We start from the raw sequence: 26,464 nt of genomic DNA, 5'->3' as shown, positions 1-26,464 counted from the left end.
TGTTTCTAGGAAAGTATACACAAAACGAATCATGTGACCAAATATTTAAGAAGAGGTCATCATTTCAAAAGTCAGAAGGAAAGAAAAGGTTGATTGAATAGCCCATGCAAATGATGATTACATATTGTCAGTTTTATGCATAATATGCAGAGTATTTTTGCACTGTGTCATGCATATGAACTCAAGATGGAGCAGACATCATCATGCCCTGTGTATACAAATTTAAAACAAGCAAGGGTCTATCCCCTCTTGAGGTTCTTTAGTGAGCAACCAAGGAAGGGAGAGAAGGGGAGAAGTTCAGTACCAAGGGATGAAAAAAATGTACCTTATGACACTTAAGAGGTATATTGACAAATAAGAAAACAAACTTGTATCTGTGTGAAAGAGAGGCTGTGACAGAGTAGCAGAGGAACACAAGGTCTTATCTGATGACATGGAGTCTGAGCTGTATAAAGAGAGGCTGTGACAGAGTAGCAGAGGAACACAAGGTCTCATCTGATGACTTGGAGTCTGAGCTGTATAAAGAGAGGCTGTGACAGAGTAGCAGAGGAACACCAGGTCTCATCTGATGACATGGAGTCTGAGCTGTATAAAGAGAGGATGTGACAGAGTAGCAGAGGAACACAAGGTCTCATCTGATGACATGGAGTCTGAGCTGTATAAAGAGAGGCTGTGACAGAGTAGCAGAGGAACACAAGGTCTCATCTGATGACTTGGAGTCTGAGCTGTATAAAGAGAGGCTGTGACAGAGTAGCAGAGGAACACAAGGTCTCATCTGATGACTTGGAGTCTGAGCTGTATAAAGAGAGGCTGTGACAGAGTAGCAGAGGAACACAAGGTCTCATCTGATGACATGGAGTCTGAGCTGTATAAAGAGAGGCTGTGACAGAGTAGCAGAGGAACACAAGGTCTCATCTGATGACATGGAGTCTGAGCTGTATAAAGAGAGGATGTGACAGAGTAGCAGAGGAACACAAGGTCTCATCTGATGACATGGAGTCTGAGCTGTATAAAGAGAGGCTGTGACAGAGTAGCAGAGGAACACAAGGTCTCATCTGATGACTTGGAGTCTGAGCTGTATAAAGAGAGGCTGTGACAGAGTAGCAGAGGAACACAAGGTCTCATCTGATGACTTGGAGTCTGAGCTGTATAAAGAGAGGATGTGACAGAGTAGCAGAGGAACACAAGGTCTCATCTGATGACATGGAGTCTGAGCTGTATAAAGATAGGATGTGACAGAGTAGCAGAGGAACACAAGGTCTCATCTGATGACATGGAGTCTGAGCTGTATAAAGAGAGGATGTGACAGAGTAGCAGAGGAACACAAGGTCTCATCTGATGACATGGAGTCTGAACTTGCTAAACGTATCAAGAATCTCACGGACCAGTTTAATAGGCTTAGTAGCCTCAAATGCAGAGAATTTGCTCTACAATTTTGCACATCAAAACAACATCTCTGGCCTAGAAAACTGGTGAAGAAATGGAAGGGTAAGTGATATTGTCGAATCAATTCAAATGTTATTTGTCACATGCTTCATAAACAACAGGTGTTGACTAACTGTAAAAATGCCAATTTACAGGTCCTTATCCAACAATGCAGAGTTGGCTATATACAGGAAATATCAGTACTGAGTTGTTGTGCAGGGTACTAGGTAATAACATGGCTATATACAAGAGGTATCGGTACTGAGTTGTTGTGCAGGGTACTAGGTAATAACATGGCTATATACAGGAAGTATCAGTACTGAGTTGTTGTGCAGGGTACTAGGTAATAACATGGCTATATACAGGAAGTATCAGTACTGAGTTGTTGTGCAGGGTACTAGGTAATAACATGGCTACTATATACAAGAGGTATCGGTACTGAGTTGTTGTGCAGGGTACTAGGTAATAACATGGCTATATACAGGAAGTATCAGTACTGAGTTGTTGTGCAGGGGACTAGGTAATAACATGGCTATATACAGGAAGTATCAGTACTGAGTTGTTGTGCAGGGTACTAGGTAATAACATGGCTATATACAGGAAGTAACAGTACTGAGTCATTGTGCAGGGTACTAGGTAATAACATGGCTATATACAAGAGGTATCGGTACTGAGTTGTTGTGCAGGGTACTAGGTAATAACATGGCTATATACAGGAAGTATCAGTACTGAGTTGTTGTGCAGGGTACTAGGTAATAACATGGCTATATACAGGAAGTATCAGTACTGAGTCATTGTGCAGGGTACTAGGTAATAACATGACTATATACAGGAAGTATCAGTACTGAGTTGTTGTGCAGGGTACTAGGTAATAACATGGCTATAATAAGGAAGTATTAGTACTGAGTTGTTGTGCAGGGTACTATGTAATAACATGGCTATATACAGGAAGTATTAGTACTGAGTTGTTGTGCAGGGTACTATGTAATAACATGGCTATATACAGGAAGTATCAGTACTGAGTTGTTGTGCAGGGTACTAGGTAATAACATGGCTATATACAGGAAGTATCAGTACTGAGTTGTTGTGCAGGGTACTATGTAATAACATGGCTATATACAGGAAGTATCAGTACTGAGTCGTTGTGCAGGGTACTAGGTAATTAAAGTAGTTATGTACATATATGGTAGGGGTGAAGAGACTAGGCAACAGGATAGAAAATAGACAGTAGTAGCATGAGGTGTGTGTGTGTGTGTGTGTGTGTGTGTGTGTGTGTGTGTGTGTGTGTGTGTGTGTGTGTGTGTGTGTGTGTGTGTGTGTGTGTGTGTGTGTGTGTGTGTGTGTGTGTGTGTGTGTGTGTGTGTGTGTGTGTGTGTGTGTGTGTGTGTGTGTGTGTGTGTGTGTGTGTGTGTGTGTGTGTGTGTGTGTGTGTGTGTGTGTGTGTGTGTGTGGCATCAGTATGCATGTGTGTGGGCCGCTCGTTCAGATTTCAAGCGTTCAGGTTTCAGGCGTTCAGGCTTCAAACATTGAGGTATATGTTTTCAAAATGTTTCAAACAATTAAGTATATGTTTTCAAAATGTTTCAAACAATTAAGTATGTTTTCAAAATGTTTCAAACAATTAAGTATATGTTTTCAAAATGTTTCAAACAATTAAGTATATGTTTTCAAAATGCTTCAAACAATTAAGTATATGTTTTCAAAATGCTTCAAATAATTAAGTATATGTTTTCAAAATGCTTCAAATAATTAAGTATATGTTTTCAAAATGCTTCAAATAATTAAGTATATGTTTTCAAAATGCTTCAAATAATTAAGTATATGTTTTCAAAATGCTTCAAATAATTAAGTATATGTTTTCAAAATGTTTCAAACAATTAAGTATGTTTTCAAAATGCTTCAAATAATTAAGTATATGTTTTCAAAATGTTTCAAACAATTAAGTATATGTTTTCAAAATGCTTCAAATAATTAAGTATATGTTTTCAAAATGCATGCTGCCTCCAGCTCACATTGCAAAGTGATGGGTGACACGCTGATAGCCTGCCTACTGTTGCCTATGCACTTGAATGGCGAATGGGAGGCTCGCTTAAATTACCAGCTAAGAAATACACATATGAACTATTTTTTATCGTGCCAATCAAAATGGTTTGAACACGCAATTGCATTTAGAGCTGTTGAGCAAAATGACTGGGCTTATAACAGCATGTTTCACTCCAGCAGAAACAAGTTGAGGAGCTCCAGCGTTGTCTGGCAAGTCATATTCTGCTCCAAACAGGTTCTGTATTCTGTGCCCGTGTGACAGGATACATAACAACGCCCCAATTTAATTGCCACAAATGTAGCTAATTAATCTAGTGGGCGGATGTGTGTGTGTGTGTGTGTGTGTGTGTGTGTGTGTGTGTGTGTGTGTGTGTGTGTGTGTGTGTGTGTGTGTGTGTGTGTGTGTGTGTGTGTGTGTGTGTGTGTGTGTGTGTGTGTGTGTGTGTGTGTGTGTGTGTGTGTGTGTGTGTGTGTGTGTGTGTGTGTGTGTGTGTGTGTGTGTGTGTGTGTGTGTGTGTGTGTGGGTCATTAGTATGCATGTAAGTGTGTTCGGGTAGAGTCCAGTGTGTGCACATAGTAAGTGTAAGAAAGTTAGTGCAAAAAAAGAGTCAATGCAGGTAGTCCGGGTAGCCATTTGATTAGCTATTCAGCAGTCTTATGGCTTTGTGGTAGAAGCTGTTCAGTGTCCTGTTGGTTCCAGACTATTACCGCTTGCCATGCTGTAGCAGAGAGAACAGACTATGGCTTGGGGGGGTGGAATCTTTGACAATTGTTTGGGCCTTCCTCTGACACCTTCTGGTATAGAGGGCCTGAATGGCAGGGAGCTTGGCCGCAATGATGTACTGATATAGAACAGAGAGATCTATATCTGAATGTAAGAATACAGTTAAGATAAGCAATATATCACACCCCCATTCCAACCATGCCTTTACTTCGCCTTGTGTTAAAGATTCTAGAGGAGCAGTGACATACATGTACACTCTAAAATGGTAAATCACATATTGGACTTTCATTGTCAGACCAACCCAAGCTATACTGTGCAAGTAGGCTGATAGTAGGCCTACTATTGAAACAGATACATTTGTCTTTTTTAACATAAAAACAACACAATTGTATGTTCTAAGTCCATAGCAAACCACATCAGGAGACCACTTTTGATGTCTGGGAAAAATCTAAGAAATGTAGATGTTTAGTGTAGTTCAGGTGTGCAGGCACCTAGCACTGTTGTTTGGTTAGTGGTGTTTCTGTAGCACATGAGATGGAGTTTGCAAAAGAAATGGCCACTGATAGTCTGACTGCTCAACTTAAACTGCCCCCATGACAAACTTACCCAGCCCCTATGAACAACTTACCCAACCCCTATGAACAACTTACCCAGCCCCCATGATCAACCTACCCAGCCCCCATGATATACTTACCCAGCCCCTATGAACACCTTACCCAGCCCCTATGAACAACTTACCCAGCCCCCATGCTCAATTTACCCTGCCCCCATGCTCAACTTACCCTGCCCCCATGCTCAACTTACCCAGCCCCCATGCTCAATTTACCCTGCCCCCATGCTCAACTTACCCTGCCCCCATGCTCAATTTACCCTGCCCCCATGCTCAACTTACCCTGCCCCCATGAACAACTTACCCTGCCCCCATGATCAACTTACCCAGCCCCCATGAACAACTTACCCTGCCCCCATGATCAACTTACCCAGCCCCCATGAACAACTTACCCTGCCCCCATGAACAACTTACCCAGCCCCCATGAACAACCTACCCAGCCCCATGCTCAATTTACCCTGCCCCCATGCTCAACTTACCCAGCGCCCATGCTCAATTTACCCAGCCCCCATGATCAACTTACCCTGCCCCCATGATCAACTTACCCTGCCCCCATGATCAACTTACCCTGCCCCCATGCTCAACTTACCCTGCCCCCATGATCAACTTACCCTGTCCCCATGCTCAACTTACCCTGTCCTGTCCCCATGCTCAACTTACCCTGCCTCCATGAACAACTCACCCAGCCCCCATGAACAACTTACCCAGCTCCCTTGCTCAATTTACCCTGCCCCCATGCTCAACTTACCCAGCCCCCATGAACAACTTACCCAGCCCCCATGCTCAATTTACCCTGCCCCCATGCTCAACTTACCCAGCCCCCATGAACAACTTACCCAGCCCCCATGAACAACTCACCCAGCCCCCATGAACAACTTACCCAGCTCCCTTGCTCAATTTACCCTGCCCCCATGCTCAACTTACCCAGCCCCCATGAACAACTTACCCAGCCCCCATGCTCAATTTACCCAGCCCCCATGATCAACCTACCCAGCCCCCATGATCAACCCCACCCAGCCCCCATGCTCAATTTACCCAGCCCCCATGATCAACCTACCCAGCCCCCATGATCAACCCCACCCAGCCCCCATGCTCAATTTACCCAGCCCCCATGATCAACTGACCCAGCCCCCATGAAAAACTTACCCAGCCCCCATGCTCAATTTACCCAGCCCCCATGCTCACCTTACCCAGCCCCCTTGAACAACTTACCATGCCCCCATGCTCAACTTACCCTGCCCCCATGCTCAACTTACCCAGCCCCCATGCTCAACCTACCCAGCCCCCATGAACAACCTACCCAGCCCCCATGAACAACCTACCCAGCCCCCATGCTCAATTTACCCAGCCCCCATCCTCAACTTACCCAGCCCCCATGAACAACTTACCATGCCCCCATGCTCAACTTACCCTGCCCACATGCTCAACCTACCCAGCCCCCATGAACAACTTACCCTGCCCCCATGATCAATTTACCCAGCCCCCATGAACAACCCACCCAGCCCCCATGATCAATTTACCCTGCCCCCATGCTCAACCTACCCAGCCCCCATGATCAATTTACCCTGCCCCCATGCTCAACCTACCCAGCCCCATGCTCAATTTACCCAGCCCCCATGATCAACTTACCCAGCCCCCATGAAAAACCTACCCAGCCCCCATGCTCAATTTACCCAGCCCCCATGCTCAACTTACCCAGCCCCCATGAACAACTTACTATGCCCCATGCTCAACTTACCCTGCCCCCATGCTCAACCTACCCAGCCCCCATGCTCAACCTACCCAGCCCCCATGAACAACCTACCCAGCCCCCATGAAAAACTTACCCAGCCCCCAAGCTCAATTTACCCAGCCCCCATGCTCAATTTACCCAGCCCCCATCCTCAACTTACCCAGCCCCCATGAACAACTTACCATGCCCCCATGCTCAACTTACCCTGCCCCCATGCTCAACCTACCCAGCCCCCATGAACAACTTACCCTGCCCCCATGATCAATTTACCCAGCCCCCATGAACAACTTACCATGCCCAACTTACCCTGCCCGCATGCTCAACCTACCCAGCCCCCATGAACAACTTCCCCTGCCCCCATGATCAACTTACCCTGCCCCCATGAACAACTTATCCAGCCCCCATGAACAACTTACCCAGCCCCCATGCTCAATTTACCCTGCTCCCATGCTCAACCTACCCAGCCCCCATGAACAACTTACACAGCGCCCATGCTCAATTTACCCAGCCCCCATGCTCAACTTACCCTGCCCCCATGCTCAACTTACCCTGCCCCCATGCTCAACTTACCCTGCCCCCATGCTCAACTTACCCTGCCCCCATGCTCAACTTACCCTGCCCCCATGCTCAACTTACCCTGCCCCCATGATCAATTTACCCTGCCCCCATGCTCAACTTACCCTGCCCCCATGTTCAACTTACCCTGCCCCCATGAACAACCTACCCAGCCCCCATGAACAACTTACCATGCCCAACTTACCCTGCCCGCATGCTCAACCTACCCAGCCCCCATGAACAACTTCCCCTGCCCCCATGATCAACTTACCCTGCCCCCATGAACAACTTATCCAGCCCCCATGAACAACTTACCCAGCCCCCATGCTCAATTTACCCTGCCCCCATGCTCAACCTACCCAGCCCCCATGAACAACTTACACAGCGCCCATGCTCAATTTACCCAGCCCCCATGCTCAACTTACCCTGCCCCCATGCTCAACTTACCCTGCCCCCATGCTCAACTTACCCTGCCCCCATGCTCAACTTACCCTGCCCCCATGCTCAACTTACCCTGCCCCCATGCTCAACTTACCCTGCCCCCATGATCAATTTACCCTGCCCCCATGCTCAACTTACCCTGCCCCCATGTTCAACTTACCCTGCCCCCATGAACAACCTACCCAGCCCCCATGAACAACCTACCCAGCCCCCTTGTTCAATTTACCCTGCCCCCATGCTCAACTTACCCAGCTCCCATGAACAACTTACCCAGCCCCCATGCTCAATTTACTCAGCCCCCATGCTCAATTTACTCAGCCCCCATGATCAACTTACCCAGCCCCCATGAACAACTTACCCTGCCCCCATGTTCAACTTACCCTGTCCCTATGCTCAACTTACCCTGTCCCCATGCTCAACTTACCCTGTCCTGTCCCCATGCTCAACTTACCCTGCCTCCATGAACAACTTACCCAGCCCCCATGAACAACTTACCCAGCTCCCTTGCTCAATTTACCCTGCCCCCATGCTCAACTTACCCAGCCCCCATGAACAACTTACCCAGCCCCCATGCTCAATTTACCCAGCCCCCATGATCAACCTACCCAGCCCCCATGATCAACCCCACCCAGCCCCCATGCTCAATTTACCCAGCCCCCATGATCAACTTACCCAGCCCCCATGAAAAACTTACCCAGCCCCCATGCTCAATTTACCCAGCCCCCATCCTCAACTTACCCAGCCCCCATGAACAACTTACCATGCCCCCATGCTCAACTTACCCTGCCCCCATGCTCAACCTACCCAGCCCCCATGAACAACTTCCCCTGCCCCCATGATCAATTTACCCAGCCCCCATGAACAACCTACCCAGCCCCCATGATCAATTTACCCTGCCCCCATGCTCAACCTACCCAGCCCCCATGAACAACCTACCCAGCCCCCATGAACAACCTAACCAGCCCCCATGATCAACCCCACCCAGCCCCCATGCTCAATTTACCCAGCCCCCATGCTCAATTTACCCAGCCCCCATGAAAAACTTACCCAGCCCCCATGAAAAACTTACCCAGCCCCCATGAACAACTTACCATGCCCCCATGCTCAACTTACCCAGCCCCCATGCTCAACCTACCCAGCCCCCATGAACAACCTACCCAGCCCCCATGAACAACCTACCCAGCCCCCATGAAAAACTTACCCAGCCCCCATGCTCAATTTACCCAGCCCCCATCCTCAACTTACCATGCCCCCATGCTCAACTTACCATGCCCCCATGCTCAACTTACCCTGCCCCCATGCTCAACCTACCCAGCCCCCATGAACAACTTACCCTGCCCCCATGATCAATTTACCCAGCCCCCATGAACAACTTACCATGCCCCCATGCTCAACTTACCCTGCCCGCATGCTCATCCTACCCAGCCCCCATGAACAACTTACCCTGCCCCCATGATCAACTTACCCTGCCCCCATGAACAACTTACCCAGCCCCCATGAACAACTTACCCAGCCCCCTTGTTCAATTTACCCTGCCCCCATGCTCAACTTACCCAGCCCCCATGAACAACTTACCCAGCCCCCATGCTCAATTTACTCAGCCCCCATGATCAACTTACCCAGCCCCCATGAACAACCTACCCAGGCCCCATGTTCAATTTACCCAGGCCCCATGATCAACCTACCCAGCCCCCATGATCAACCCTACCCAGCCCCCATGCTCAATTTACCCAGCCCCCATGAACAACTTACCATGCCCCCATGTTCAACTTACCCAGCCCCCATGAACAACTTACCCAGCCCCCATGAACAACCTACCCAGAGCCCATGATCAATTTACCCTGCCCCCATGCTCAACCTACCCAGCCCCCATGCTCAACCTACCCAGCCCCCATGAACAACTGACCCTGCCTCCATGATCAAGCCACCCAGCCCCCATGCTCAACCAACCCAGCCCCCATGCTCAACCAACCCTGTCCCTATGCTCAACCTACCCTGTCCCTGTGCTCAACTTACCCTGTCCCCGTGCTCAACTTACCCTGTCCCCGTGCTCAACCAATCCTGTCCCCGTGCTCAACTTAACCTGTCCCCGTGCTCAACTTACCCTGTCCCCATGCTCAACTTACCCTGTCCCCATGCTCAACTTACCCTGTCCACATGCTCAACTTACCCTGTCCCCATGCTCAACTTACCCAGCCCCCATGAACACACTACCCAGCCCCCTTGTTCAATTTACCCTGCCCCCATGCTCAACCTACCCAGCCCCCATGAACAACTTACCCAGCCCCCATGCTCAATTTACTCAGCCCCCATGATCAACTTACCCAGCCCCCATGAACAACTTACCATGCCCCCATGTTCAACTTACCCAGCCCCCATGCTCAACCTACCCAGCCCCCATGAACAACTTACCCAGCCCCCATGAACAACCTACCCAGCCCCCATGATCAATTTACCCTGCCCCCATGCTCAACCTACCCAGCCCCCATGCTCAACCTACCCAGCCCCCATGAACAACTTACCCTGCCTCCATGATCAAGCCACCCTGCCCCCATGCTCAACCAACCCTGTCCCTATGCTCAACCTACCCTGTCCCTGTGCTCAACTTACCCTGTCCCCGTGCTCAACTTACCCTGTCCCCGTGCTCAACCAATCCTGTCCCCGTGCTCAACTTAACCTGTCCCCGTGCTCAACCAATCCTGTCCCCATGATCAATTTACCCTGCCCCCATGCTCAACTTACCCAGCCCCCATGAACAACTTACCCTGCCCCCATGATCAACTTACCCAGCCCCCATGAACAACTTACCCAGCCCCCATGAACAACTTACCCTGCCCCCATGAACAACTTACCCAGCCCCCATGAACAACCTACCCAGCCCCCATGATCAATTTACCCTGCCCCCATGAACAACCTACCCAGCCCCCATGCTCAATTTACGCTGCCCCCATGCTCAACTTACCCAGCCCCCATGAACAACCTACCCAGCCCCCATGCTCAATTTACGCTGCCCCCATGCTCAACTTACCCAGCCCCCATGAACAACCTACCCAGCCCCCATGCTCAATTTACGCTGCCCCCATGCTCAACTTACCCAGCCCCCATGAACAACTTACCCAGCCCCCATGCTCAATTTACCCAGCCCCCATGATCAACCTACCCAGCCCCCATGAACACCTACCCAGCCCCCATGCTCAATTTACCCAGCCCCCATGATCAACTTACCCAGCCCCCATGAACAACTTATCCTGCCCCCATGCTCAATTTACCCAGCCCCCATGAACAACTTACCCTGCCCCCATGCTCAACTCACCCAGCCCCCATGCTCAACTTACCCAGCCCCCATGCTCAACCTACCCAGCCCCCATGCTCAACTTACCCAGCCCCCATGAACAACTTACCCAGCCCCCATGCTCAACCCACCCAGCCCCCATGAACAACCTACCCAGCCCCCATGAACAACTTGCCCAGCCCCCATGCTCAACTTACCCTGTCATACTAAATGGAGGGAGACAGATAAAGGTTTACTATGTTACGTCTATTCCAGAGTCCAGGTTGGCTCAGCCAAACCACCCCTTGCTGGGTCCCTCATTTTGGTTCTATATTTGTGTGATGTCGAGGGAGAGGATCACAGACAGACTCCCATTTTGGCAGAGTGAAGGGAATGAGGATCTGTAAATGTCCCTGCCCACCGTAGGTGTGTGGTTACCCAGTGTGGAGTGTGCGGAAGTGCAACATCAGTGAGCTAACATGTCTTGGGGCTGTGTTGGGCACAGGGGTGGTGATGCGGTGCGTAATGACTTCATAAAGCTGCGCCACAGTCGAGCCACAGTTACACACTGAGAAGCTGTTTGTTGAAGTGGTGGAGTAGTGAAATGGTGGACGAGGACTTCATCAACTCACTCCACAGTTTGGCCACAGTCTCACAGAACAGTGTGTCTGGGACATGGGGCGAATCGATTTGGTGACCTCATAACCATGTGCCACATTCACACATAGCAAACCAGTGTTAACGAGTCGTGGAGTGGTGGACAAAGGCTTAATAAACATGCATCAACAGTCCAGCCACAGACCGACACAGCAGTCTTACCTACATTGAGCTGAGCTTCATTTAACCCCATTCACAGAATTCCTCACCAGTGGCTCAATTATGTTGCCTGATGACTCAAACGTAATTCTTCCGCTGCTCTATGTTTGCTACATAGAGTACTTCAGTGAGACTGTCATTGTTTAAGTCATTTGTGGTGATGTCAAAATGAGGGGTGTTGTACAAATCAGTCATCAGTCATTGGATCATATCTAACCAATCAAGAGTATCAAAGCCAATGATGAATTTTCAAAACCCCTCTTTACCCACATGTGTGGCTCTGGCCCAACCCATTGGTTTCTGGGACCAATCAGAATGGTTAGAATGTGTTTGTGTTCTAGAAATTCTTGGGGAGGAACTCAGATCCAGACTCATTGCTGAGAAGAAACTAATGTCTGTGGGTGTGGCATAGCGTTTGGTTGGAACAAGGAGATTGGGTAGCCAGTTAATCAATTATCCCTAATAATAGTAATTTGGTAAATCTAATTTTACACAAGGAAAGTAAAAAAAGGGAATTTGATCACAATGAATAATCATAAAAGAAACAGAATATCAACCTAAAATAACCATGTTTAGACAGCAACCCAATTCTGAAATTACTTCCACTAATTGGTCTTTTGACAGGGCCCGTTTTCCCAAAAGCATCCTAAACATAGAATCAAAGTGTTCATCATTCTCTCCTTGACCTCTAATCATTTCACAGCAAAGTTGACTACAAATACAAAGTTGACAACAAATACAAAGTTGACAACAAATACAAAGTTGACAACAAATACAAAGTTGACTACAAATACAAAGTTGACTACAAATACAAAGTTGACAACAAATACAAAGTTGACTACAAATACAAAGTTGACAGCAAATGCAAAGTTGACTACAAATACAAAGTTGACTACAAATACAAAGTTGACTACAAATACAAAGTTGACTACAAATACAAAGTTGACTACAAATACAAAGTTGTCAATGTCTTTGCAGTTCTTACAAATAAGCAAAGGATAAAAAGATGCTTCAAATGACTGTATTAAAAGAAAAAGCCTACCTACAGTATGGCTATAGATCTATATATTTCAATGATGTTGAAATCAATTTCATATTCATTCAATTGAGTTTTATTTGGCAATTTGGCTACTGTCTAATCTTTGCCTCAATTTTTTCATGATGTGTAGCCTAACGTGTGAAATTATGCCAAATTTAGATTTTGTACATTATTTAGGGTAAGCATTAGCCACCTCCATATTTGCTGCCATACTGTAGGTAATATTTCTCTAGGAGTTGATCCTTCGTCAGTAATGTGGGATAATTATAACGTTAATGTAAGATTTGAATGGAGAAAGCTGACCCGAGAGCAGCGCTGTCAAAAAGATACTGTACGTTCATAATACCTTTTAAGTCTATTTGTGCAATGCATGACAGTAAGAAAACATATTTTGAATGTGAATACTAGCTGTGACTAGCTGTTGCTGTGATCTGGCTCTGGCAGGGCTCTGAAGTGGTGTGGTACAGCAGTTAAACTGTCACTGGGGGGGGGGGGGGGGGGGGACTATAAATCTGCTGCTGAAGGTGAATGTAGCAAGATGTTGCTGCTGCCACAGGTGTGTTGTCTGCCAGTTAGTTCCTCTGTATTCTACAACCGTCTGTCTACCGTATCTCCCCCATCCAGAGGAGGCTGGGTCTACGACTCTTGTAGTCGGACACAGTTGGCTGAGGCTAGGCAGAGTGAGTCAGCCAGTCGGGGATGTGTGTGTGTCTGTGTGTTGGGGGTGGGGGTGCTGTCACTTTGGCAACGCCGAGGCACATATTGCAGCAATTACCACAGCGGAAAAATGTTTTTCTGCAACATGCAATTACTACAGATTAAAGATTGCCTTCCTAGCATCAGAAGAACTCGCCAGAGAGAGGAAAATGGGCCTGTGTGCGTGTGTGCGTGTGTGTGTGTGTGTGTGTGTGTGTGTGTGTGTGTGTGTGTGTGTGTGTGTGTGTGTGTGTGTGTGTGTGTGTGTGTGTGTGTGTGTGTGTGTGTGTGTGTGTGTGTGTGTGTGTGTGTGTGTGTGTGTGTGTGTGTGTGTGTGTGTGTGTGTGTGTGTGTGTGTGTGTGTGTGTGTGTCTGGGTGTATACTTGCCTGTGTGTGAGACATACAAAGAGACAAAGAAAGTAGATACATGATTATAAGTCATAGTAAAAACCTCAAAGATGAATGAGTTGGTGCATTTATAAGGCACAATAGAGACTAAGGTCATGGACAGTTATGTCCATCTTCCTCACCATGAAGCTAAATATTCATATTAGACGATAAACAAGTCTCGTGTTAAAGTGTATGATTTACCAACAACTAATAACAATATGATGTCAATGTATATTGCCAAACAAGGTTCAAAGCCAAATCAGACATGGCAGCATAAGAGAGTTGATGAAGCAACCTTCAGGGTCAGGTCAGGAGTCCTCAACAGGTCAGCAGCCCTCAACAATATATCATACTGGTTCCCCTAACTCTGCAAGACAGGACCCATAACACACACAACCAACTAGATCAGATCTCAACCAACTAGATCAGATCTCAACCAACTAGATCCGATCTCAACCAACTAGATCAGAACTCAACCAAATGTGCTCATATAATAACACAGCTCTGTTTGTGACTTTACCATCAATAGTACTCTTAGTGGCTTTCCAATGAATAAACACCACATACAACCACATCACAGCCTTCTGACTGTCATTGTGGGGCGAGCGTACCCGACAGATGATGTGAGGGCGGACCGATGGTGACATGGGAGTTCACAGAGAGAGACCCCAGGGCAGGCCCCGGAGGTGTCCCCTTGAACTGCAACTAAAAGACATGGGTGACAGAGGTGGGGTCTGACCACGGGGTTAACCTTACACCCTGATCAGATCTAAAACTTTAAATGAAATTCATATGACTTTAAACTATTTCTTACACAACTATTTATTTGATCGGGTTTGATATAGCATGTTAATGTGAGGTCACACTACAGAAAAGTCTATTGATCTTTGAATAAGTATAGTTTTCATATTTCATGTTTCATCTCATTTAATTGCATTATTATGCAATTATTCCTATGTAGTACTTCACATTGTCTGGTTTATAACAGCCTTTATAAGAGCTGTTAAGAACACATACTAGGGAGTATCAGAAAGAGAGTATATGAGTACCACTATAGAACATACAGCACAATCACCCCTAGTCCTATCTGCAGCAGCCCCCTCTAGAGGAGAGGGACACATAACCCTCTCTCTCTCTCTCTGTCTCTCTGTCTCTCTGTCTGTTTCTCTGTGTCTGTCTGTCTGTCTCTCTCTGTCTCTCTCTCTCTCTGTCTCTCTCTGTCTCGGTCTGTCTGTCTGTCTCTCTCTCGGTCTGTCTGTCTCTCTCTCGGTCTGTCTATCTGTCTGTCAGTTTGTCTGTCTCACTCTCTCTCACTCTCTGTCTGTCTGTCTCTCTCGCTCTCTCTCGCTTTCTGTCTCTCCGTCTGTCTCTCTCTCTCACTTACTGTCTCTATCTCTCTCTTGTTTTCTCTTTCTTCGTCTGTCTCTCTGTCTCTCTCTCTCGCTTTCTCTCTCTCCATCTGTCTCTCTCTCTCTCTCTCTCTCTGTGTCTGTCTCTGCCTTTCTCTCTGTGTCTGTCTCTCTCTGTGGGTGTGTCTGTCTCTCTGCATCTCTCTGCATCTGTCTCTGTGTCTGTCTCTCTCTCTCTCTCTCTCTCTCTCTCTCTCTCTCTCTCTCTCTCTCTCTCTCTCTCTCTCTCTCTCTCTCTCTCTCTCTCTCTCTCTCTCTCTCTCTCTCTCTCTCTCTCTCTCTCTCTCTGTGTCTGTCTCTGCCTTTCTCTCTGTGTCTGTCTCTCTCTGTGGGTGTCTGTCTCTCTGCGTCTCTCTGTGTCTGTCTCTGTCTCTCGATCTCTCTCTCTCTGTGTCTTTCTTTCTGTCTCTCTCTATCTCTCCGCCTCTCTCTGTCTCTCTATCTTTCTCTGAAACACAGAACGCGTGATCATAATCAGAATTTTCATGTACATACTGTACATTATTTGATACATGATGTGTAAAACAAGGGAAGGGGGACACGTTAATTGTCTTTGAGTGTGTTGATAACAGTGATAATAACAGTCATTTGACTTGAAGGCCTATTCGTTATGACTAATGTCTTTACTCAGTTAGTTACTGTATAGCTAGCTGTCCTTTAGTGAGCATGAATAAAGTGTTGTGGCACCCAGAGACAAGACAGAGACATCCCCCAACAGCCATTATTTTACTCAATTGATTCAGAGGCCTTTAATAAGCCCTTGGCTACACTCTGCACCTTTTAAAACATGTAGTCTGTGGATTAAAGATGCATGAGCTGAATATGCTCATTGTCTGAGTCTACAACTGCACTATTTCACCTAATCACACTTACATAGTAATTAGCTGCTGGTTTTGGAGAAGTTACAGAGTCATTCATCATTGTATGTGATATATATTATATATCTGCTTATATTTATTTAACTTTAATTTAACAAAGGAGGCACATTGAGACCTAGGTCTCATTCACAAGTGTGCCCTGGGAACAACAGTCATATCAGCACACACACAATTATATACAAAATGAACAAAATATACACAATATATACATACATGATACACTATAGCCATTATAATCAAATAAAACACATTCATCACTGTAAAAATACTTAACCTGTTCCCTAAATTGACCCAGGGACACCAAATCATCCAAATTAAGTGCGAACTGGAGACTGTTCAACATATGAGAGGCCTGATATGAAATAACAGATCTCTCGAACTCTGTGGATAACCTGAAATTCTACATTTCAACAAAGATGTTAAGTATGTTGGAAGCTTGTGGAGTATATGGAGTATATGGAGTATATGGGGTATATGGAGTTTGTGGAGTATATGGAGTATATGGATTATGTGGAGTATGTGGAGTATATGGAGTATGTGGAGTATATGGGTATATGGAGTATGTGGAGTATGTGGAGTATGTGGAGTATATGGAGTATATGTAGTATGTGGAGTATGTGGAGTATGTGGAGTATATGGAGTATATGGAGTATATGGAGTATATGGAGTATGTGGAGTATGTGGAGTATGTGGAGTATGTGGAGTATATGGAGTATATGGAGTATATGGATTATGTGGAGTATATGGAGTATGTGGAGTATATGGAGTATGTGGAGTATATGGAGTATGTGGCGTATATGGAGTACGTGGAGTATATGGATCCCAAATTTTCTCAAGAATCACAGGGACACACTGTTTTCATGCCACTTTGATACAGCTACGACCAGAAGTGATTTTCTTAGCAGGTTAGGAGAGCATTTTCTCTGATTATAACCCTTTTCCTAATCTTAACCTTATTCTCCTAACCTGCTACGTTAATTCACCTAACCTACTATGGAAAAAGTCACGTCCGGTCATAGCTGTATCAAAGTGGCGTGAAAATAATGTTTCTGAAGGATCACATGTATACTTGAGTGTAGGTGATTCAATTTCTGATTTACCCCAAATTCGTTTTAAGTTAAAAAAAAAAAAGAAAGATCAAAAGTTAAAGTGTTTAATCTCATTATTAAACGAGTAGCCTGGTGCTCATATCTGAATCAGCTAACTGGAAGTTAATAAGATGAGGATTAATTGGCTTTAGATCAATTAAGGACACATAAATATGCTATGATAAAAACTGCCAATGTGGTTTTTTGATGGTCTACATCAAAACGGACAACAATGACCACCAACTGCAATGTGCTGACACATTATGTAATCATCGTTTGAGAAAGCATCAGCAATCGGAGCTCAGAACCCCCATACAAAATGAAACAATCTTTACCCAGTCTCTCTGAAGCATTACTTTTCAAAGTCTCTCTATAGTCTGTGTGTAAACATCCAAATGCTAGAATATGATTTGGCTTTAGGACGAGGGACAGAATGCTTTGATGACTTACGTCATGCTTGGAATACTAACCACTGACACTCTTGTCATATCAAGCAGCAGAAGTCCATTTCATAGCAAACTGCATTTCAAAAAATATAGCAGCATTTCAAGTCCACCACAGAATACACCATCGATACTGTACAAAAAAATATCCTGAGCACAGTTGTAGAGCTCATTTAATCCAAGAGAAATAAAAGTCAATTTCATAGAAGTCTTCCATTCAGAACACTCATATTTCCACTGAGCAGAAAACCCCCGGCTGAAATAGGATTCGGAAGGAATGCGTTCGGTGGGTTGAGGGTCAGGCTTGTCCTGTAATTTGTGAATGTACAGAAATGTGCGACCGCCGCAGCCACTAAAGATAGAAATCTTTGTCTTATGTCATCGTTTAACCTCAAACTATTTCTGATTGCTCCATAGCCCCATTTTTCTAATGAAAAGCACCCCTCCAATGGCACATGTACACACGTCTGTAAATATCTCATGGGATTATGGGGTTATTGGGGTTCATATTGAGAATTAACATTTCACATTTGTATCTCCTCACATATCTGAAAGTGTCTCCCCATCCATCAAAACCTGTTTGAAGTGACATCAGACATATGAAATATGATGGGTGGTGGGCATGGTGGGCATGGTGGGCATAGTGGAGTCAGGGGTAGGTTTACAACTAACAGGCTTGTTGTGGGTTTCTCAGCGAATGGGGATGATATTCTAACTATTAGCTTTTACATTCTGCTTCATTATCAGCCAAACCATATGAAAATGGAGAGGAAGAAAACGTTGATATTCTCTTTGATAGGTCATGATTTGGGGTGTTGGTTGGCCTCTCTGCAGGGCAGGCAAGGCAGGCTTAACAAGGTCATTTTAAACCAGGCCTCAAGTGGGAAAGAAAAGGCAAATGCTCTTTCTTTTGAAAACCTTTAGTTCTTCACAACAGAGAGATAGCATGGCTGGAGGTGTATATGCCAGCGTACAGGTCATAGTAAGAGTTAATATGATTTTGAGAAGGAAACGTATCATATTCATAAGGAATCTATTAATTTTGGTTGGAGCACTCTGTATCCTTTCTTACTCTAACCCTCCAAACTCTTTCCATACTGGAGGCCTGTAGTGTTTAGACTGGGCCTATAGAGACTATAGCTGAAACCTCTGTGTTTTAAAAGTAGAGGGTAAAACGTCTAGTACGTGAGGTTGGCCTGGGGTATCAAATATCCTCCTGGAGTTCTGCATTCGGTTGAGCTGAACCCACTCGAATCATTAAAAATCGTTCAGGGGCACGATGGGCTCCGTCCTTAGTCTCTGTGCGGCTGAAACCGTAGAAACTGTCTGTTGAAACGTAGGAGTCTAAATAAGACCGGCGCCCGAAGCGCGCATTACCGCTGCGCAGGGTAGTCGGTCGTGTGGTCGGATATTAATAATGAACAGGGGCAGGAGGACCACTGAAAAATCCCCGATGTATTTGTCCGACTCTAGTTGTTTCATTGTCTCAAAATAGCGGACAATGATAGGTGATACTTTTGAAGACATTAGGTCCTGAAAATGCGCCCTGCAGCTTCAGCTAACAGCATATACATTTTATGATAATTGCATTATTATAAGTTTAAAACAGTTGGTTGAATAGTCACTCTCTAATTACTTAGATATAAACTCGGAAGATTTTAGGCATAGGATTTTATAATTAGAAGAACGATCTGTTTTAGACACATGTCCAGTGTTCTCCAAAAGGCACATGCCTTGATATTTGCGGTCATTCAGTGCGGTTATAGCAATTAAGAATTTCACATTCTCTCCTCATAAAGAAACAGGCTTGCTGACAGCTCGCCTAGTTGAGGTCTCACCCCACTATGGAGTCTGCACTCTACAGACAACAGCCTAGCAAATAAACGTATAGACTATGGCTGTGATAATTGTTATCAATACGTTTGGCGCCAATTCGTGTTGTTAAAATATGATTTCAAATGGCTTCCCTCCTAACGGTCTCCGCAGGCGTGAAGAGTGTATAATCTTCTCATCCACTCTCCCCACAAGACTCTGGCTTTATCTGTCTGAACGACATCAGTATAATAAAGAAAATGAAGGGTAAATCTAAACCCACTCCCTACCCACTCCCTTCCTATCTAAAATAAACAAACGCACACGTACTCATACACACTTTGCATATTCAATAGAAATAGGGGGGAAATATATAAGGGTCGTTTTTTTCCCCAGGACCGTCGACTAATGATTGTCAATCAGGTATAATTATGTATCATACACTTACCTAAATGAATAATCCCAATGGGAAGTAACTTCAATAAGGCATTATAGACTTCGATCGCGCACCAATGCAATTTTGGGGAAAATTGAAGAGAAACAAATAAGTACCCCACACGTGCTTTGGTAGGTAAGTTAGAACATTTTACTTCAATGACTTTCAAGGCATTATACGATCCCATGATGTGTTTTATGCTATTTATTTCTGACAATATGGTCTAATTCTGATGAGAGCGGTTTTTAATGGGTTTGTGCATCTCACCACAAAAAAATAACCCCAAGAATCAAATGCCTCTTGATTCAATAAACAAGTCATCCACAAATATTTGACATTTAAAACGCCCCCCCCCCTCCCTCTCTTTTCACCCCACAATTAATATGTAGGCTAATCTATAACGAATGTGATTGTAGATAGCCTAATCTTCTTGATGATTTTCTGGGCCTTTACTTTTATATATTTACTAAATAACTGCTCTTCGATATATAGATGGGATATCCAGTATGTCATGTCTTTGTTTATTCAATAATTTATTGTGTGTTGGACAAAACAGCAAATATGTAATAATAATAATAATAAATCATTTAAATTTGTTAGGCGCTATTGTCACACCCAAGACGTGATGTAATTTCTCCATACAACTGTGGGAAAAAAATATAGAAATTATTTCCTAATCGAGGCTATATAAGTGTAAAACAGTGCATGGTACATTTATTCGTAACTTGTTAAGCACCTAAAAGGTGGCATTAAACGAATACAAAATTGAGTGGTTTTTATTTAGCATTTTAAGCCTACTTCAATGCAGAAAAGAATGGAACGGACGAGCAGAATTCCAGCACATGGGTCAATTGACTAAAAAACCTTTACGCTCGACACAGGTAGGCCTAATTAATTGTCGTCTAGGACCCACGTTTTGTCGTCTTGGAGCAAGCTAGTATGTAGTATATATGTTGCTTTTTCAGATTTTCCCTGATGGTTCAAATGCCGTTTCTCCCTCCATACCCCTTCTGTAGTAAGGCAGGTCCATTTGGCAAAGACAAATGCGCCAACTAGCGTCTGTGGGCCATCATTGCATGGGAACGAGTAAACGGGGTGTGCCGTTTCATGTGCAATACACTGACTAACCTATTAAATGATGGAATTCCAATTAATATTTGCCTGTGGTTAATGTATTTTGGCAAAATTGTAGTTGTTATGTAAGCCTATGGGGGAAATTGCTTGTATGCTTTAATTTGTTTTCATTTGGTCTGATCGAATCATGGTGATAACACAATTTTATATAATTATAAATATGACGTAAAATGTATAGGTCTATATTATTAATGTATACGCATCCTTAGCCTAAGTTATTATATATCCTGGGATATAGGAACAAATAACATATTAAAAAGAAAAGAAAAAGAAAAAGAACAAAAGCATATTGCTAAATATGTATTCACATATTTTGGGAGTAGGTCTCTAAGGCAGCAGCACTACAGTTAATGTAATGTAGCCTAAGCCTATTGGGCCTACTGTCAATTACGTGATACTAAACAACAACAACATCATCCGGTAGATGCCTTTGGCTTTGACGTTGTCTGAAAACTCAAGGGTGAATTGCATAAGGGACAATAATGGGGAAAATCATAATAACTCATATTGATAAATAAACCATAGTCATGTCATTTGAAAGGTGCATGAACCCCTAAAATGATCAATAGCTCATTACAGTTGATTGACAATTCTGCATTCAGAAATAGCCTATTGCTCTTAGTAAAAACAAATAGGCTAAGGGTATAGGCCCCTAATAAGATCGTATAGTTGCATTATATGACTGGCCTATTTTCCCTAAAGACGTTGATCTCTTCTGCAGTCACCAAATACATGTGTATGCTTGAATTCTTGTTTTCTGTTCACTCTGTATGTAAGCGCACTGCGGTGATGCACTAAAATAGGCAGAATGTATTCTGTGATTCTATTTCTTCAAAAAGTGGTTGCCTATATTAATTTGCTGATGTCATATAAAGAAGGAAGAGGGATCAGTCATAACACGAAATTTATTTATTTTTTTAATCTTCAATTAACAAATAACTTTTGGGGGGAATAATAACTGGTTCACCGTTCAGGTGAGAACAGTTGCTATAACTTTAAGTGTACATATAGTCTAACTGTGCAAAACATTATAACATCTAAGCACATAATGTAGAAAAGCACAAATACATAGTATATTATTAATAATGTAGCGTGTGTGTATGGCAGAATAAGCAGAGAGCGCTTTCACTTCGCCTATATTCCAAAGACTTTGATTGGTCTAATGAAAGCCCAACCCAGGCGACTCATTGGTGGAAGTTATCGCCACACTCGAAACACTAAACACTAAAATGACTTGAGTAAATAATATCACAGCACTCTTCACTCTCGCACCACCACTCACTCAAGCGCGTCTTTGTTACCTTCAACTGCGTTAACCACAGCAAAAGGACTACATTTATACAGATATTCAAGATTATTTCAACGTAGAGACAGAATAGTTTCAAGAAAATAGTTTTTGCATCTCGACTTACTTTTTAGTTTCATTAAGGATAACTGGTGGCAGGACATGTGATGCGGATGAACAAAAAACACTGAATATAAAGAAACTTCACACGGACTTCTGGGTCTTGTACTTGTACGCGTTGAGAACTGTGAATTGCTGAGTAGCCTCCATACTCTGTTATAGCTAGCCTACTTTGTTGAGTAGGCAACATCTTTCAGTGTGTGCGGTGAGGTCTGGCGAGATCCAAAAGCCCAATTCAATCGAAGGAGCTCATTCAGTCACCGAAGGTGAAACAAGATATTTGGAAAATTCTGCTATAAAGTTGAAGCCCAAGCAAGGAGCACTCGACTCGTCAGCTTCCGTGAATATTGCAAAAAAGATTGGATTTCATAGTTTTCCTTTTCACTGGACGTTATTAATAATTGTATATGTTAGTGTTTATCGATCAGTCGATAGATTGTTATTAATGTTTCTCACTGTAGCGATATTTATTTTGTAATATGAGGCCAAAATCTTATTGCGGATGGGCATCGTTTTAAATGCTGAATAGTGCAGATAGAGTGTAAGCCTTATAGGCAACCAGAACAGAACACTGTGGAAAAGAGGTCAGATCTAAGTTTGTGGTTTCGTGGTTTTGCTGTAGTCAGTGAGAAGCAGAAATCAACTCGATGTTTCTCATGCAGCTACATCCTGAGCAGATGATATAACACGCAAACATTAAACTTTATCGTGTCTGCAAGATAAAAAAAAAGTATCTTCACTCACTGGACAGTTCAGGATTTATTGTGATAGATTAACCGGAGGAGCTGCGTGCGCTCAGCTCCATCATCGCGTAAACCGCTGGACTTGACCGAGACCAAAGGAACAAGTGTCAGGGAGCGGGAAAATACATATATTCTTTTAAAAAAAGAGCCCCGAACACTCGTCAAAAGCCCTCGAGAAGTGGTCTTGACCAAAGCTGTTGTGATGCATATTCCCGTAGACCCTAACACCACCAGACGGTTCACACCGCCCTCCACGTCGTTCCCCTGCAGCAAGATTGGAGACGGCAGCGGGACCATGGGCACCCCTGGACCACTGAGGACACGACCCGAGGCCAGGAATGTGGTGGACGTCCTGTCAGATCACGCTGGCGAGCTGGTCCGTACGGACAGCCCAAACTTCCTCTGCTCCGTGCTGCCTTCACACTGGAGGTGCAACAAGACACTCCCTGTGGCTTTCAAGGTAAGGTCAATTATGCATAATTACAAATGGGCACTTATGAACTAATGACCGACCTAATGATGTATTACTGTAGGCTACTCCAGAAAAAGCGTAAAATACACTTTTTCAAGCTTTCTTGAGTAGGCTTCATTTCGCTAACAAGGCAGTTACTGACATTAGTATGTCTATTACAATTACTTTTACACAGAGCCCTATTCTGTAAAATAGGCCTAAATAATTTAATTTAATCAAGTTGTCAAAATTATAGTGGCCTGCCAAAGTGATAACTTGGCATAATTATCTTGTTTCTTTTTTGCATTGGACTTAGTTGAATGTGAGATTTAGAAAAGTGTCTGGATTTGCAAGAACTGCAATGACATACAATTAATCAACAATTAGCCAACAATATAGGCCCTAATACAAATAATAATAATTTAATAACAATAATTCTAATGATAACATATATTATTATACCTGGTAAGCTAGTTATTTTTTAATTGCTATTTTTAAAGATTTTGCAATGCAGAAAAACATATTTAGGCCTGTATTACGTAGCAATGAAATTATGCTACATTGAATGTTATCAATTATATTTATACACCAGGACGTGAATAGAATTTGTGGACTAAAAGTGTAATATTTAGAAAAATAGACAAGCCTATATCTATTGGATTTGAATTATATCCAAATTTTTAAAATGCTTGTTTAGATCGCATAGGCCTACTTATTTAATGAGGACTATTTGCAAAAATATTTGGGAAAGTGATTTGGATATAGGCCTATCAAATGTCAAAGTCATTTACATAGCTTTAAAATATTAGTGTTTGAATTGCAATCTTGCTTCAAGAAAGCATCTTACCATGTAGTTGTAACCTAATAGCACAATAGGCCTATATATTTTGATCAAAATATTTGCTAACAAAATCTAAAGGGCACTTTTTGGGGGGGGGATGCGGTTTGTTGCAGTCTGCATTTGGTTTAGCATGGTGACCCCGGTTGACCGCGTTGAGTTCTCACAGGTTGTTGCACTCGGTGATGTACCCGACGGGACTCTGGTCACTGTGATGGCGGGGAACGACGAGAACTTCTCTGCGGAGCTGAGGAACGCGTCTGCGGTGATGAAGAACCAGGTCGCCCGCTTCAACGACCTGCGGTTTGTGGGCAGAAGCGGACGAGGTGAGCAGAGGGAGTCACGCACTTATTTCCTTAAACCATGAATAGTATTTGGCCTACTAAATGAAATCAATAACTAACATCGCATACAAAACACCTGCCTACATGCGTCATAATTGCACTGATTTGCAAAACTTTAGCCTGAGTAGACCTACTTTTGGTAATCTATTTTTTAACAGATACAATAAAAGTGTTAGGGAATGTGAGAATCAGATTAATTCGTCTCCCGGGCCAATTATAGCTGCAAGACCGCACCAGCATTGCGCAGGTATAATTATGGGGATTATCAATGTTTATTGGAACAAAATAAAATCCAGAACACAATATGATTATTACATATTTTAAGATGTGGTTTGATCATTCTTTATCGACAAAGAGCAAAGCCCCATTTTAAATTATAGCTAATGCTCAGCCAAGCATTGCCACGAGTTATTTATATAGGACGAGTCCTAATTGACCATCACGCACGCCCCCTTCGAAATATGATCGGGATAGTAGCAGCATCATATATTCTACGAACATTGCACCATTGTCCAAATAAACAAATCGCCAGGACCAGAATATTCAGTTCAAGGCTTGGCATTTCTAAAAGCCTGCCTGTTTACACTTCTAAAAACTAGTTCTCACATAGCTGACATTCCACCAGAACCTTCTCCTTCCTCCTGGCCCTAGCGCTCACATATTTCCCTTAAATGTTACACTTTAAATAGTTGCAGACTGATGAATGGAAAACGCTCTAGTCTCCGAATTAAACGTACCTTTCATTTCTGTAGTCAATTACCCCACCCCAGGATTCCTTTCCCCCCACCGTCTCTTTAACAAGAGATGCCTTTTTTATGAAAGCGCTGCTTCATAGCCTGGGTCGAAAAACGGACCATTGCACGATCTCCCTCTCTCCCCTTTCATGCAGATGGGAGAGCTCGAGGAAGCTCGTGCAAGAATCCGCCTTGTTGAACAATAAACTGTCGCTGTAAGCCTTTTGGACAATCTGGAATAGATTCTCTCAATAATTCAAATCATGCCCACATTTCAGCCCATCAAAGTGGTGGTCCCTTTAATTTACAAACTTAAAAGGGAGCCATATCAGGAGGCCATTTTAATTCAGCAAGTTGACTGTGGTGGTTATGAACAAAGTGTGTATGTTCCACAAAGATCTGTTTATTTCCACAATGAATTAACCAAGCCAGGAAACCCTCACACATGCTCTGGTTTGATGTTCCTTCTGAAACTCTGTGTTACTGATGCCCTTCCCTAACCAATGCCTTCTCTATTCTGTCTACCCTAGGAAAGAGCTTCACTCTGACCATCACAGTCTTCTCTGGTCCCCCCCAGGTGGCCACCTACCACCGTGCCATTAAAGTGACAGTGGATGGGCCCAGGGAACCCAGACGTGAGTACTTACAGGGTACATGAGAATATTTGTATTGTCTTGTCAGAAGTCAAATGTACTGCTCTCATGAACTGTGTGTAGAGGGATTCACAGAGAGAGAGAAAGAGAGCGAGAGAGAGAGAGGCTATTCTTGGCGTAGGGGGTGAAAGAAGGGGGTGCAACCATTGCAGACTAAAAGAGATACATGAGTCATATGCAGATGATACAAGAAAATGTAGCCGTGTGTGTTCATGAGTATGTGCGTGTACTGTCAGTGTATGTGGGCGGATCAACAACAGTTGACCAGCAATTGCAATCAATGGGAGACAATGTTGGTGTGTTCGGTGGTGCAGCAGTGTGTGTGTGGTATTAGGGGGTGGCGAGGGGCACTG

General features: G+C 44.1%; 1 protein-coding gene across 3 annotated transcripts in view; it reads left to right on the top strand.

The window, feature by feature from the left end:
* The window catches only part of LOC124001970 (runt-related transcription factor 3-like), a 93,226-nt gene that overhangs the window by 21,134 nt on the left and 45,628 nt on the right, over positions 1-26,464 (top strand). For 2 of the 3 annotated variants that reach the window (XM_046309162.1, XM_046309160.1), the window contains exons 3-5: positions 23,310-23,551; positions 24,550-24,706; positions 25,989-26,108. In XM_046309162.1, the coding sequence (XP_046165118.1) occupies positions 23,310-23,551; positions 24,550-24,706; positions 25,989-26,108 (519 nt within the window). The remainder of the gene's footprint in view (positions 1-23,309; positions 23,552-24,549; positions 24,707-25,988; positions 26,109-26,464) is intronic. The other variant, XM_046309161.1, reaches the window with a different exon arrangement.

This window comes from Oncorhynchus gorbuscha, linkage group LG17 (assembly GCF_021184085.1).
Source record: "Oncorhynchus gorbuscha isolate QuinsamMale2020 ecotype Even-year linkage group LG17, OgorEven_v1.0, whole genome shotgun sequence".
Classification (NCBI taxonomy): domain Eukaryota; kingdom Metazoa; phylum Chordata; class Actinopteri; order Salmoniformes; family Salmonidae; genus Oncorhynchus; species Oncorhynchus gorbuscha.
The sequence above is the reverse complement of the archived record's forward strand: the minus strand, read 5'-3'. Positions and strand labels throughout refer to the sequence as shown.